This window comes from Pseudopipra pipra, chromosome 2 (genome assembly GCF_036250125.1).
Source record: "Pseudopipra pipra isolate bDixPip1 chromosome 2, bDixPip1.hap1, whole genome shotgun sequence".
NCBI classification, from domain to species: domain Eukaryota; kingdom Metazoa; phylum Chordata; class Aves; order Passeriformes; family Pipridae; genus Pseudopipra; species Pseudopipra pipra.
Window position 1 is genome coordinate 21,067,909 of NC_087550.1, and position 15,652 is coordinate 21,083,560.

The 15,652-nt window shown below is 35.8% G+C and overlaps 1 protein-coding gene across 3 annotated transcripts in view; it reads right to left on the bottom strand.

Annotated features, from left to right (window-relative positions):
• Positions 1–527: 527 nt before the first annotated feature.
• Positions 528–15,652, bottom strand: part of TBC1D23 (TBC1 domain family member 23) — a 30,358-nt gene continuing 15,233 nt past the window's right edge. For 2 of the 3 annotated variants that reach the window (XM_064644279.1, XM_064644281.1), the window contains exons 10-19: positions 15,148–15,240; positions 12,903–13,073; positions 12,648–12,690; positions 11,892–11,998; positions 11,079–11,221; positions 9,612–9,656; positions 6,470–6,558; positions 4,381–4,516; positions 3,258–3,452; positions 528–2,225 (exon numbers count right to left, since the gene is read on the bottom strand). In XM_064644279.1, coding sequence (XP_064500349.1) covers positions 2,144–2,225; positions 3,258–3,452; positions 4,381–4,516; positions 6,470–6,558; positions 9,612–9,656; positions 11,079–11,221; positions 11,892–11,998; positions 12,648–12,690; positions 12,903–13,073; positions 15,148–15,240 — 1,104 coding nt within the window. In that variant the 3' untranslated portion in view covers positions 528–2,143. The remainder of the gene's footprint in view (positions 2,226–3,257; positions 3,453–4,380; positions 4,517–6,469; positions 6,559–9,611; positions 9,657–11,078; positions 11,222–11,891; positions 11,999–12,647; positions 12,691–12,902; positions 13,074–15,147; positions 15,241–15,652) is intronic. The other variant, XM_064644280.1, reaches the window with a different exon arrangement.

Below are 15,652 nucleotides of genomic sequence, written 5' to 3' on the forward strand. Positions count from 1 at the left end.
AGGCTATATACATGTCTACACAGAAGAGATTTAAGAACTCACTGTTGCTTTACTTATTGTAGATCTAAAAGGTCTGTATTTGTTGTCCTCACAGGGAAGCATACACATTAGCCACTTTCCATATTTAATACTCAAATACCCCTGTTTAACAACTGAGTGTAATTTTCCCTTTTTCTCCTTCTGACTAGGAAAAATATGTTGTATCATTCTGTCAACATTTTCATAATAAAAAATATGATGTTGAGAAGTCTGGAATTTATGCAGAAACCCCTTCTATAATTTGATCACTTGTTAATTCATTTTGACCTTTCTATGAAAGCTCACCCAAAAGTACTCAATGGAATTAGTCTAAATACCAAAATACTTACGTTAGGAAGTCACTGGCAGTAGGTTCTGATGATCTGTAGTCAGCTTCTTCACTCCAAAGACCAAAGTCACTTCCATTTACAAAACACCTTTAGGGAAAACTTCTAATTGATTCAGAGAATTCACACAGTATGCAGCTAAATGCATTCTGACAGAACAAGTTATGTTCAAATTGTACTGGTTTATTTACAACTGTAGTTTATAAACAGTAGCACAAACATCTTTACATGAAAAAAATCTCATTGCTGAAGTAGGCACAGAGTCAGAGACTCTTGAGGATATTTTCAGAAGGGATTAGGAAGAGGAAAATGTAATACAACAGCTGCTGGGCAAAACTATAAATACATGAGCATTGGCCCAGGTGCAATTTCATGCAAATATCTTCAACAGTTCAAGTTCTATTGGTGTTTACTCAGATACTAAGAAGGAAAAAAAAAAAGGAATTAGTTCCAGAATTAAGGTGCCCTAGCTTGATTCCTAGTAAAATAACTTAGAATAAGTGTTTTTTATAAAGGTCAGTTTAACTTATTTTATCTCCTGATGAAGTACCAAATCGTAGGTTTTGACAGAAATACTCAGAAGACTTTATGCAGCAAAGCTAATCCCCACTATCTTTATTTAACAGTTTTTGATGATTTCCTATCAGTCTACAAAGATGCTATGCCTTGTTCATAAGAACATTCCTGTTCTGAGCTTTTTACCATGAGAACTGTTCATGAACAAGCGGAAAGCTGATGATAAACAATCACATAGTTGCCATTAATTAATTTAGAAGTTGTTACTTAAAATAATTTACACAAATGCTTGAATCAATGAAGGCAACAGGTTAAGAACATATTTATCACAGGCATAGCACTGGAATCTCTTCACTTAATTTGTGTGAATTCGTTTTCTTGTTGTCAGCATGTACTCACTTTTGTGCTGAACTGAAGGTTTTTAAACATCTAAATGTCTCAAACATTTTGTTTCTGAGGCACAAGGTAACTTGTTTTCAACTGTCATATTCTGTAATGAAACATTAATTTCAATGCACATATTCATCTTTGCATGAGAAACAGCCTCAATCTATGAAATGCAAAATTCTGCTTAATTAAAAAAAACCACAGTCCAGTAGTAAAAACTACAGTTAATATTGGTATTTAGAAATAACCCATACCACCAATGCCAGTCACTTTACCAAGTAGTTGGTAAGACTTAAAAAAAAGTTAACTTTACAAATTGCTTGTATTTTTTGCATTTATTTGCAGCCCAAACTGGACTTTACCATTTTTAATGAGGAAACAGTATTTCTAAGATTTGTATCTGCTCTGCTCATAAACCTAAGTCTTTAATTACCTTTGATACTACCCAAAATCAGATTTATAGACCGTAGGCATTTACTTTCAAGGGACAGTAATTTAAAAACCATTCTGTTTTCAACCGCTTCTCTGTATCTCACAGTGGTTCATTCCTTTAATACACTTAATGTGAACCCAGCTGCATCTGCTTCTGCAAAGATGCAGATCACTCCCATTAAGGCTGCATTAAAGTGAAACAAACTGACCTTTATAATAAACATTTCTTCAAAACCAAGAAGTTATAATAAAAAAATTAAAAAACCGTTTCAGAAATTGATAATAATTTACCCTATCTTAAGCCTGCTACTCAGGCACTTCCACCAGCAAACAGAAAAATTCTCATAAGTTAGTATTCCGTTGGGAAACAGTCAGCTTGTGTCCACATACAGTATCTTAGTTGCTTCTTCTTTATAAACTGGTCTCTACAAAGTCTTTAGTTACTAACTCTCCAAGGCATCCAATACTTTCATGATCTGTTGTTTTATGGCTTTGGTAGCATCACCTGCATTTGGAATCAAATACCTTAAAAAAAAAGATTAGAAAAAGGCATCATTAATTCAGTATAAAATTTTTAAGCATAAATTTCATAATTCTTTTGATTCTTTCTCTGGTTAGGAGGAAGAGATGAGGGGAATATATTAAGATGAAAAATACTGAGAAAATACGATTTAATTCCTGCTTATACTATGAAACACTTTCTGTTTGTGAACCTAGAATTGCTTCACAGGCCATCTTGGAAAGGAAATGTTCTTCATTAATTGACAGTGGTATAGGTCAGGCAGTTCAACATCTCTGCTGTCTCACTGAAGCATAGCAGTCCTTGCTTGGCTTTTTGTTTAAAATTCCTATAAATAGCTCGAGATCAATCTGCTCCAGCCAACAAGGTTGTGACAAAGTAATTCAACAAACAGAAAAGTTTTCTGCAATGCTTTAATTTATCTTTGTCTGGCCCATACCAAACTTCCCTATTTAGGTAGGAAACTCATTTCCCACCTCGAGAGAATGGAGCAGCCACTGCACACAATTCTCTCCAAGGAAAAGGATAAGAAAATGTCCAACTGATGTTAAAACAGTGCCAAGAAAAATCAGGCCACACCAGTGGAAAGAAGCCTGACATACCTAACTTTCAGGGGTTCAGAGTTTTGAGGTTAGGCTTCTGGACTCCTAGTACAATGCACAGGAAGAGTGAGATGCCTAAAAACATGATCCCATAGAAAAATGACCACTCTGTTAAATCCCATTCTTCACAAATCCCTATTTTAGCTGCAGATGGTTGTCCACTTCATTTTTATTTAAGACATATTACAAAAAGAAAACACTTGCACACATCCCATCCCCAACAGCTGTCATTGTAGTTCCTCTCTGCTGGAGGAAAGTAAAGGCTCCTTTTTCTGCTGGCAGATCTTTTTTTCTAGTTCACATAAGAATTACCTATTCCTAAATAAAAACTATTACTTTGGGACTCAATTCTGGGAATTACAGCATGCCCGACTTCCAGCTGACAGCATTCTGGATATCATGACTACTTACACCCCTGCTACTGAGATGGCTTACCTTTCAACTGCCAAAATTTCTATGCCTGAAGTATTGCTATTTCCATATTTAAAGGTGATCAGTTCTGGGTGTTTCTTCTTGGACGTGATTTTGACTACAGAGTTGAGTGCCTGTCGAGACTGTATGTAAGCCAGACCTTTTCGTGATGGAATCTCTCTCAAACAGTACATATGAGTTGCTGTTACTAGGAGATGACTTGAAGGAAAAGAAAAATACAAATTAAATTTGCTAATTAACTAAGTATCAGGTATTTAGAAAGCTAAATTTTACAAATAAGCTAATGGAGAGAGCTAGATAAAACAATTTCCAAATCTAAGAAGTAGTTTGAATACTTTCATAATGTGGAATTAGAAAGGTCTACAAAATACTTCAGATTTTCCTTGAGTATTGTATCATAGCCAATTTTTAAAATGAGCATGGCATCCTTAACAGCATACAAAACCAGAGTGAGCAGTTACCATGATCACCTCAACACAACAGCCCTGAGTTCTATCAGCAAAGATCACAACCACCAGTAACATGTCAGGCCACACAGAGTACAGAAGGTGCCTCCAAGCCACTCTTTCACCCTTCCATCATTAGATTACTAATCGTACACCATAGAAAATAAATCTAAAGGGAAAATACTAATAAAAGACAAGAACAGACCATGATGCAAGAGAAAATCTGTTGTGATTTTCTGTTATGCAGATTCAATGGTATGTGTGCTGTTTGGGGAAGTCAGAATACAACAAGCATCATTCTCTGCTCTTGCAAGATCAGCAAGGTAACTGAATCTTAGGGCAAGATGGGTGCCAAGTACAAGGCATAGAGAAAAGCAGATAAGAAAAAAATAGAGCCACAAGTACTTGGGTCTAGCTGGTCTTGAAAATAAGCCTATGTATATTGAACATAGTTTTCTTACTGTCTTGTTCTGCAAAGCAAAACTTCATACTAGGTTTTATACATAATTACCATTCTATAACACTGCAAAGATAAAAATAGGGATATAGTGGTAACATTTTGTTCTAGGTTGTTTCGCACTTTCATTTCCTAGTTTAATATAAAGAATAACTTAATTGACCAACATTTTTTTTTTAATCAAGACAGACATTTTCATTAAACTTCGGAGTAATTTCAGTACCTGGGAAACATATGACCATTTTCTTTTACTTCATTACATGGAAAGTTATACTTCACATCAGGTTTATTTATCCATGTTTGGATGTTGACGACCTCTTTTCGATCATCGTCTGACATTGAGGAGCTATCAATTTCATCTGTTTTGAAGGGAGGAGGTAAAAACATAGAAAAAAAAAAAAGAAAGTATTTTTACTCACCACCAGACAACTTTTCAATTCACTTAAACCCAGAGGAGCTACACTGGTTCAAACCAAGGTCCACTTAGCCATAAACAATTATTCAGAGGGAAGAAAGAAAAAGGCAGGCGTATCTGATATTTCTCTTTTAATTTTCTCTCAGCAAACAATTATTTTTAGCTCAGGGGATATCTTTGGCTGGTCCAATTTGTCTATTCAGTAAAGTTTCATGGATTTCTTTTACATGAACTTGTCCAGAAACTCCTTGAAGCCATGTAAACCTTTTGCATCTACACCACCAATATCTTTTGGCAAGGGGTACCAAAACCAAACCAACTACAGTCCAGGAAAGTCTCCTCTTGTGGCTTCTAGTTTCTTGTACAAGAAGAAAAATACACCTGCTGATCCCTTTCAAGGCCAGGTATTATTTTTGTGGACCACTTTTCCTTCTTTAAAGTACCTTTTTCACATAGCAAAACTTCTAATGTTCAGTTATGCCTGTTGTGAAAGCCCCCGCTCAAGCAGAGCCACCTAGGGCAGGCTGCAATTATTAGAGCTGATGGCAATTATTTACTACAAAAACCCTCAGAACACTAAAACTTCACAAAAACAATTACAGAGAAACAGGTTCTTTTTTTGCATTCTTCCGTTCCAAACTAATATATATTTCACTTCATATGTGCTGGCTTTGCTTATTCAAATCATTGCAGCAATTCTGCTTACTTACTAAGTCTAATAGTCTTTTAAAAGCAAATGTAAGTAGAACTTAGCAAACAACCACTACCGAAAACATGTTCTAGACAATCTGTCTTTGAGGAGCTGGTTTTCTGAAAGCACACAGGCTTTCCCAAACACTATTATGGATGCTCAAAGAGCTGTGCAAACTTAATTACACGGCATTTGGAGAAGCATCTTGTTAGTGCTAAAGCTTCTGCCTGACAATTTAATTTTGCTCCTTCACAATTTTTATAGCAGACGATGATGAACTCTTTGTCATCAATCTTATTTAAACAATTCCAGATCCTATGACTCTCTTTCATTAATCTTCCTAAATTATTTTGCAAGTCAAAGATTCTTAGACTAGTTATTTGTTTCTCCCATGGAAGCTGAGCATACCTTTTGGTCACAGAATGGTTACTTGTGAGATAATGATGATTGGGAGTGAGCTAAAACTACCAGAACAAAACTAGGACAACAGCAGGTCTTCACCACTCTGATATTAGCACTGGTCTCAAAAAAACCCAAACAAACCTTTGTGAAGTGTGTGGTGTTCCAGTTTTGCTTGTAATTTTTCAGTCGGATAAAAAAATTAAACAAAAATTGCATGGTTTTTTTTCCTACAGTGTTCTGCATGCATATCAAGAGAGGAATCAATTATTAATTGATTCAATGCTGAAAAGCAAAGTCCAAAACACTGGAAAGGTGTGCACACATTAGCCATATTAAGTCTAACTCCAACTATATTTCAGAAATTCAGATCATTATATTAACTGCAAATACTAGATAATCAAATTGAGTTATATCAGCAAAATTAGGTCCTTTATATTTTGCTTACTGTAGTGAAGTAATAGAGGTACAACTGTCAGTTTATATGTACAAGACCAGTGTAGAAAAACACATCTTTCTACAGAAATAACAAGTAAAAACAAAAAAAATCCACTAAACCCATGCATTTCTATTTCTTCCTGTTGGCTGTTTGGTGCCTACCACAAATTATTTTTTACTTAGTCTGCTTCTATATATTTGAAGAGGGTTGGTCCGAGGCACCACCATAACAAATACGATGAAGGATAATAGTTAGAAAAATGTCAGATTGCAAGACAAAGGTATAAAATATACTCTTATGATTTAGCCCAACTTAATAATTTTGTCTAAATAAGATAATCGAGGTAAGAGGAAAATCTTCTACTGTACCAGTATCGTACTCTTCTTCATCCCCGATGCTGAATACCGGTTTCACACCACGGTAGGGTTTTCCTACTCTGTCACTGCTGCTGACATGCCTGTTGGCAATGAAAAGGGCAGGAGAAGACATGGGATGGGAGAAGAAAAGTAACTTTCAAACTGATGGTATGACTTCTACAATAACATATTAGCAAAATGCAAACACAGCTGTGCAACAGAGAGGGACGAGAGAATTTCATGAAGCTGCCTGCAAGGAAGATGTGTGACCCATCGAGCAGCTTGGTTAGTGAAAGCACGTACTTCAGTGACGTGGTGAGGCTGACTGATGTAACAAAGACACTGAAAAGAATTACTGTTTTGTTGAAAAAAGGCACTTTCTTAATTGACAACATACACTAGAGACCTGCAAACTGACAACATGCCAAGTTTCTAGCGTGAGACTGAAATAGATCTGGGCAGTCAGCGTAGCTTCACAAGGATGCCACATGTGGATGAAGGGAAAAATAAAGATGACTAACTAATATGTCAGGAAGGTAATTTTTCTTGCTAATTCTTTGAAAAATAACGAAATATCTTGAGAATTTCAAAGTGGGGTTATTATAAAACATCCACTGTAGGGTGAACTTTGACTTCCTGTCCATTACTTTGTCCAGCACGAGTCAAATCCTGAAATATTTGGTTAAACAGTTCCTACTGCTACAATTACAGCATCACTGTGATATTGACCTCAAAAATCACATCTCTGTTGCTTCTACAGATCATATTAAATGACAGAAACACACACAACTGAGTCTTAATGTTTGACAGTAACAGCTGCAAATCCCCAAATACTTTAAAGCTCCAGCTCAGAATGCTGTGATTACACGGTCACAGCTGAATTGTTAAATGTTCTTGCCCTCAACCACTGACAATACCTGAAAAATATGAGAAAAACCTAAAGGTTCAGAAAGCCACAAAACAGGCAGTGGCTGAAAAAAAAATAAACAGTTCATGATTTTAGTCTCTAGAACTGGCAACAATAGTGTAAAAAACCCAGAACCAAACCAACACATGCCTCTCCCTTCCCCTATTTCAAAAACCTCCTTCCCTAGAATGTGGATTTATGTTTCCTATTAATTTTAAGACTTGTTTCCTGTTTTAAATATATTCACAAACTCCAGTTTACATGCTACTGTAGAACCAAAATAGACAGGGAACCTCTTTAGTGCTAGACAGGGAATCTCTTTAGTAATAGGCAAACTAATACTAGTACTTAGGTATACCTGAAAGTAGAATTGAAAATTAGAAAACTACATTTTCCATGGGTTATATTTACTGACACAGACAAAATGAAAGGAAAAGCTAAATAGAAAAAAACCCAACAAAACATAAAATGCAGTCTATAATGGAACAAAAACCAGACATACAAAAACATGCTCATTAGTGTTTAAGACAATAAGCATCAATGACACTGACAATTCAAGAGGGCATTGCTTCTATATGGAGGGTTTTGTAAATATGCTTTAGTAGCACATAACCAATTGAGTAAGAAGCAGCACATATAAATAGTGTCAAATTGAACGACACAGAAAGGATCTAAGAGAAGATCTCACTGGTGTTTATAAATTGAAGTTAGTCAAGACAAGAGACAATAAGAAGCTACTTTATAAAACCCCGGTAACAACTTAAACTAGAAATGGATTTCCTTTAAGGTGTTTACACGGAAAGCTATTGTTACATTGTTACAAATTGAATGCAACCTCCTTTAGTGACAAACCTGCCAAATGAAACCTACTAGAGATAAACACAAAGTGGATCTAATTGAATGGATGGAGAAAAAATGCCATTCTAGGGTTTTAAGAGCTGCAATTTTAAGAAAATGCTCCAGTGACATACAGTGTGAACTAATTTATTATTGCATCTTCCCAATGAAAGAAGATAAGCAATTGAAGTGAAAGGAGTAAGCAAAATAACCAAAGTAAAACCTCAACATATCAAAACTTCTTGGTTACAAATACAGATTCACGTGTCTTTTGAGTTACGGAAGAATCACTGAAGTTGGAATTTTAACACTTTCTTACCATATTCTAGAAACTGATCGGGTAAATGTGGGGTAAGATCCCCATGATCTTTAGGATTTCTAAGTTAACAAAACATACTATGTGCTATTGGGCTATTCCCACCTTTTTTTTTTTTTTAAGTAGAATACCAGTTAACATTACTATTGGTTTTGCTCACACAACACCATTCTGCAACACTTACGGGCAAGTCCCATCTCAAATTATGTGCAAACTACTCGAAAGAAAGATTGGTCCAAAATCCTTGAAAACCTAAATAGCATTTTGAATCCTCAATAATTCATCCAGCATGAATCTTCATGCATTTCAGTGTATGAGGGTCAAATGGTACAGAGTTCCTAAAGTATGCTCAAAGTTCTGAAGTGATTATGAACGAGCCACTCTTCATTTATCACAAGCAATTTTACACAATATCAATTCACAACTTTTATTTCTGAAATAATTATAAGGCAATACATCTGAGACAAATGTGAGGGGCCTCCACATTTACATGAATTGCAATAGTTATGTGAACAAAATGAGGGAGAGTTGCAAAGCATATTTACTTATTAACTCAGCATTTTTCTTTTCCCAGTAATGAGCATGTCTGTTTCTATCAGCATGTTCTACCACCATGTGATAAGAAGCACAAAAATTTGAGATTTCCAGACAGAACTCCAATATGGGTTCCCTGTCATATCTAAGCTCTAAGGATGCTTTATGAACAGTTTATGTTCCATACTTGTCTGTCTTGTTAAAACTTTAAGTCTTAATTTGTTCAGTAATTGCTCCTGCAGTCTTCTACTAGTACAAGTAATTAATAAAATGTCAACAGGAATGACAAGTAAAAAAAATTCTATACAAAGCAATAATAAGAAAGAGAACAGAAATAACAAAGCAGAAACTAAGAGAAGAAAGCACTGCCAATACATTCTTTTTCTTCCTTTAGTCTCTTGACCAGTACTTGTAAAAAGCAATAGCTTTAATATATTAAAAAAAATATATAAAAATATGCAAGCAATCTTGTCAGTGTAACCAATGCTTACAAATATTGTGATGCCATGCTCAATACAAGAAAGGTGGTTTTAGTCAGACTGCTTAATTATCAAGCTTACCGCTCCAGGCTTGCTCTGTCTGGCCAGGAAATATTGAAAGGTATTCTATAGTACATTGGGGCAGAGGACAGAACAAAGAATTAAAAAAAAAAATGCAAAGGAAAAATCTAGATAAATAATTGAAATTCTCTATATTGGCAATGTATCTTCTTCAAGGACGATGCTTATAAATAAAAGCAATGCTTCATGACAGCTACACACAAGGTAGAGAAATATTTGTAAAAAAATCGACTAAAAGATGCATTTTCCATGCTATGTATGGCTTACATATAAGCCTTATTTGATTTCACAAAATGACTTGGGTTGGAAGGGACCCTAAAGACCATCTTGTTCCAACCCCAGTGCAATAAGCAGACACCTTCCCCTAGACCAGGTGGCTCAAAGCCCCATTCCAGCCTGGTCTTGAACACTGCGAGGCATGGGGCATCCACAACTCCTCTGGGCAACCTGTTCCAATGTCTCACACCCTCACAGTAAAGAATTTCTTACTCATATCTAATCTAAATCTACACTCTTTCAGTTTAAATCTTCACATTCATTCAGTTTAATTCTTCACACAACAAAAGCTACTACCAAATGTTATTTAATATTTTTTTGCCTCTTCATACTAATTTAAAAGAACATTTCCAACATGAAAAGGACTGATCTGTAACTTTTGATTAGGTAAAGATGACTAAAAACTACTGTTCATTTGGCATGTATTTTAAATCCTGCTATCAAAGAAACACTAATTCTCTGAGATTGTTGAATATCAATGTCTTGGCAACATACAACTTCAAATACTGGACTTTAAAGAACTACAACAGGCTATTCATTTAAAGCTTTGACAGATGAAAGCTTTTATTCTTGTACCTAGTTAAGGTAAGTACTTGGAATAATGAATTTCAAATTTGAAAGTGTCTTTTAACATATTTGTACATTCTTGTTCCTAGCTGCACTTGAAGGTGAATTCTGGGTTTGAAAAGCAGCTTTACATCAGAACTTGAAAAATCAAGATCTTAAAAGAAGTTAACCTCAGATTGACAACATGCAGCAGCCAGAAAATCAAAACAGAATGAAACCAACCAAAGAAAAAAACGCCATCCATAATCCTGCTGTCATTAATTCATTCCATTAGAGTCAGCATGGACAGGAACTAAAATAAAAGTGAAATCATTCTTCACTTTTAGACTGAATACAAAACCAACGCACTAAAAGAAGTCAAACTAACCATACAGCAACAAATTCTAGATAAGTATCCAAGAGAAAAGGCTTCTCACACTGGCTTTGCACTACTAAGGCAGGATGGTAGGGTTACCAGGTCATGATAAAATTGTGAGGAGGGTAGAGGTAGAAAATATAAAAACTGAAACTGGAAGACAACTTTTTTTCCTAATTAGCCCAGTTTTCACTCTTATAAAATACCCATATGGAATGGGAAGTCATTCCTCCTCATGGCTAATTCACGGTGAGATATAAATGACGTACCTGTCCACTGGAGTAGATGTATTTTCAATAAAACTAATAACTTTTTCTTTCATGTTCACAGATTTAGTCTTCAAAGCAACCGTCATTTTATTCACCAGGGACTTAACTCCTTTTCCATCACCTGAACCATTAGGAGCATCACCCTGTAAAAGTAACTCCTCTCAGGATTAATCATATAAAAATAATGTTATTTCATCTCTTAGTTTATTAAGAAAGGAAACAGACTACAAGATAGTAATCTACTTTTTGCTACTCAGCAGAACATTAATTACAGAATTAAGTATTTCTTTAGAGTTCCGTCAAATAACAGCAATGACATGTATCTGAAGTAAAGATGATCCAATAAAGCAAGCTTGACAAACCATATTACTGAGCACTCTGCTATGTAAATCTAGAGGAAGGAATCCTATTAATGACATATTTCATCCAAATTAAAAGCCAAATTTTATGCATAACATATCAGCTGCAGAAAAGATAAAATTTTGAGCTTTGCCATGAAATTGTATGCCACGTTACAGTAATTTATTCACTGAGTGAACAACAGACAGGAAAAGAGTTATGTATTACATGTATTCTGCCAGAGAATGACTGCAAGCAAGTTCTTTTCTACAAGCTCTTCCCATCGAGAGAATAAAAATGTTTAGGTTACCTCTGATTAGACAGTGAATACAGTTTGAAATTAAACATACAACTGTAAACAGTCATGACTTGCAGTAAGGCATTTTACAGCACAGAATGAGGAAAATGAAGAAAAAGTTCAGTACACCTGGGGCTTCCACCCCACTATACCACTTGGGCTTAAAATTCACTTACATCAACAGAGTTTATGCCATTTCTTGAGCCTGAGGTACTAGCAATCCAGTGGCCATATCCACTTTCTGGTCCTTCCACATTGATATCTGCTAAGTGCTGCTGGAGAGCTGTTAAAGGGCCATCAAAAACATTCAAAATTACACTGGATTTCATGTGTTGATGAAAATATTGTATATACCTGAGACTAATGGGTAACAATTTTTCTCCACATGATTTAATAAAACAGATTAATTCAGATACCACTATAATAATTCTTGGTTTTTCTTTCACTAGTACAAAGGCATAAGGATAATCTTTATTTTAGTAAAGTAAACAGCAGCAACTAAAAATAAATCACTGCTCTGATCTTGAAGACAGCTCTTATGACACTGCATGTATTGACTAGTAATGCCTCTATACTCATATTGTAGCACAGATCTCTCCACTGCTGTAAAGCCTGATGATTTCCAGCAACATAAACTGCAGAAGTATGAACTCTTCATAGAGTCTGCAATCTATAGGGGCTAAAACATCAAGAATGATAACTTAGAAGAAAGAGGGAATTTCCCCATTTCTTGCTTTAATTTTTCTCCATTCAGAAATTTGTGTAACCACAAATGTGCAAGTGCACAGTGTTCGCTTAACAAAACAAAAACCTGACAAATGAGACCTATTTGCTACTCATTTAGATGATTTTTAGGAAAAGCCTCACAAAAATATCAACAACGACAAGATAGCAAGTTTTCTCAAGCCAAAGTTAATTATTAATAAGCTTACCCATAAATCCTCCTTTGGCAATGCTTACGTACTCCTTATTTTTCTGCAACAGAAAAGACAATTTTGGTTAAAACAAAAATCTGTGGAGTAAGTCTACAAGTATGGTAATGAAACATGGGTTAGTTTGTTTAATAAAAACTGTAAACTTGAGTAATGTAGAAAACAGTTAAGGGGAAAATGTTTTGTCATTTATTATCAATGATACACAGACACATTTTATCTCAGCTATTAAAATCAACAGCAGTTTAGTTGTACCTGTAGGAAGTGTGCTAACACCATGTTCATGTACATATCTTCTTCTTCCCTGCCACTTCCCATGAAGCACAGATGTTCCCCACCAGCTATGGAGCCAGACTCAATAGATTGTTTTTGTGCTTCTAAAAGGGATTTTACAGACTGTGCAAATTCTGATGGGTTTTGAAGCATCTGTGGAGCGAACAAACAGAAACTGCTGTTTAACACCAACATACTGTAACATGAGTTGTGAAAAGAAACAAACTTTGAGAATGGTTATTATTTGTTGAGCACAAACAAGGCAACAAAAGAACTGTACAAGTCACACAAACACGAGACCACCTGACTGGAACCTCATGTTCCGTAAAGAACACTGAGAATGGTCCTTTTCTTCCTCACTCCACCTTGTTCTCCCCAGGAAAGAAACACAACTAACATCTGTTAGTTTATTTTTGCAGGCATCAAATAAGAGAGGAAGGAGTCTTTGCAACTTTCATGTTGCATTCATTTGGTAATACAGCAGTGGGACTGGTTTCTACATTTACATATGCTTAAACACAACACGCTCAAACTTTACACAGTTGAAACCTTTTAAAATGCGTAGGATTTCTAGGTGCCTGAAAGGTTCTCTTCTTGTCTCCCCACTAAGCTTTTTCTCATTTATTTATCAAGAATTGGGAAAAAAATTACCATTGGGAGTACAAGGAGATATCTGTGATTCTTTGTACTCTCAAAAAATTGAGGCTGTGGTCTCCTGAAGGCCTACTATGATGCAAAAACATGAGTTGCTATAAGAAAGAGATGGAGAAACAAAGACTTTCTCAATTCAGGTTAAATTTTAACCTGCATTTGTGGGGAATTCATAAGGAAATTCTGACCTGTAACTGGACTGGGGAGGGGAGGGGAGGAGGAGGGATTCTCATTATCTAGCCTTTACAGTGGATTAAATGATGAAGTTCAGTCATAAACACATAACTCAGCCATCAGTAAGTCAAGTTGAACATTAACTGGGGTCTTCCTAGAGCCAAATGTGGCTGCTTTATAACCTCACTACTTTCTCTATCTATCTATAAATGAGATGGATTCCAAAGAGCTTTCTTTCCCTGCTGTCTGTCCTTACAGTAAATTTTGTGTACTTTGCACATACTCTGACACTGTCAACTCTCCCCTACTAAGCCACGTCCCCAAGTACCACGTTTACAGGTCTTTATAACACCTCCAGGGATGGTGACTCAATCTCTTCCCTGGGCAGCCTGTTCCAATGCTTGACAACCTTTCTGGTGAAGAAATTTTTCCTAGTATTCAACATAAGTCTCCCCTGGGGAAACCTGAACCCACTTCCTCTTGTCGTATTGCTTGTTACTTAGGAGAAGAGACTGATACCCACCTTGCTATGACCTCCTTTCAGATAGTTATAGGGTGTGCTAAAGTCTCCCCTCAGCCTCATTTTCCCTCCTGTATAATTGTATTTGTGGAAATAATACTGAATAATGCATACTTTTAATTAGAGAGGTAAAGATACTAGATGTAGGACTGAACTTCTTAACTAAGTAAGGTATAAAAGTCTTTTGTGGGGTATATACATTCCATACATATTCCATAGACTGCAAAGTAAAGTAAATGAGGGTTAATCTAAAAGTGAAGAATACACTGTTATAGTCAGTTGAAGGGGAAAAAAGAACAGAGAAAAATATGACTGAATGTTCAGTTCTGACTTCAAAATCAAATGGAAAGTGCAGCAAAATCTTTATTGAAGTTATTAATCAATAGTACACCTCAGTCCCAAAATAATTGCACTTCCTCTCATATTGTACTGCAAAAATTTTAAAGAAGCAACCAAATCCTTTTCAAGACATATGCTCCTTAAAAACAGACTGTGGTAGGACTGACAGACAAAAAAAAGACAGAGAAAAAAAACGCTTCTTGTTAAAATTCATGACACCTTTCACTGGAAAATGATGCTAAAAAGAGATTTTTCCTCCAAGCAATGACTAGTCTTTAGTCTGTATGGGTTTCCAGTCCTAACCAAAGAATAGGAAGCCTGGAATCCCAAATTCTAATGTCATTAAGGACTAAACTTCTTGGTAAAATGATGGTTCTACAATCTCCTTTAGAGAAGCTAACTTTTGAAACTTCATCACATAGCTAGACACTGAGTCCACAGACTAAAGCCTACACTAAGGATACTTTATTTTCAAGACAGACATTTCTCTCTCCTTCTCTCTCAGGACTCAAGTATCAGTGAAGAAACAAAAAGCATACGAACCAAATCCGAGTCTAAATGAAAGGCTGTTGATAAATGGCCAGCATTGTATTGCTCTGCAGGACGACAATCCACTACAAAGAACCTTACTCCTTCCTGAAAGAGAAGGATTTGGCCTGTTACAAAATTTTAAAATTGTGTAATTATTGACATAATTCAATTACATTTTAATACTAATTCCAATACTACAGGAACTGCTCGAAGGGGCTAACAGCTGTTGAAAAATCTTTTGATTAACCTGAACTTCTGCAGTTACCAGACCACCAGCAGTATTCTAGTAGTGGCTTTCCATTAATGCATCAGCTTGTGCACGGGAAAGGATCACCCAAGTGCAATACACAGTGTAATTATCTCTCCTCTACTGAGAACAAGCAGTTGGTACGAAGGCACGCATCAACAAGACAATGCAACAGTCCACTACTAATCAGCACAGGAGAGTTTTATATCCCACTGATTTAAACAGGATATAAAGAGATGCTTAACTGTATTTGGACTAGAAAAAAACCCC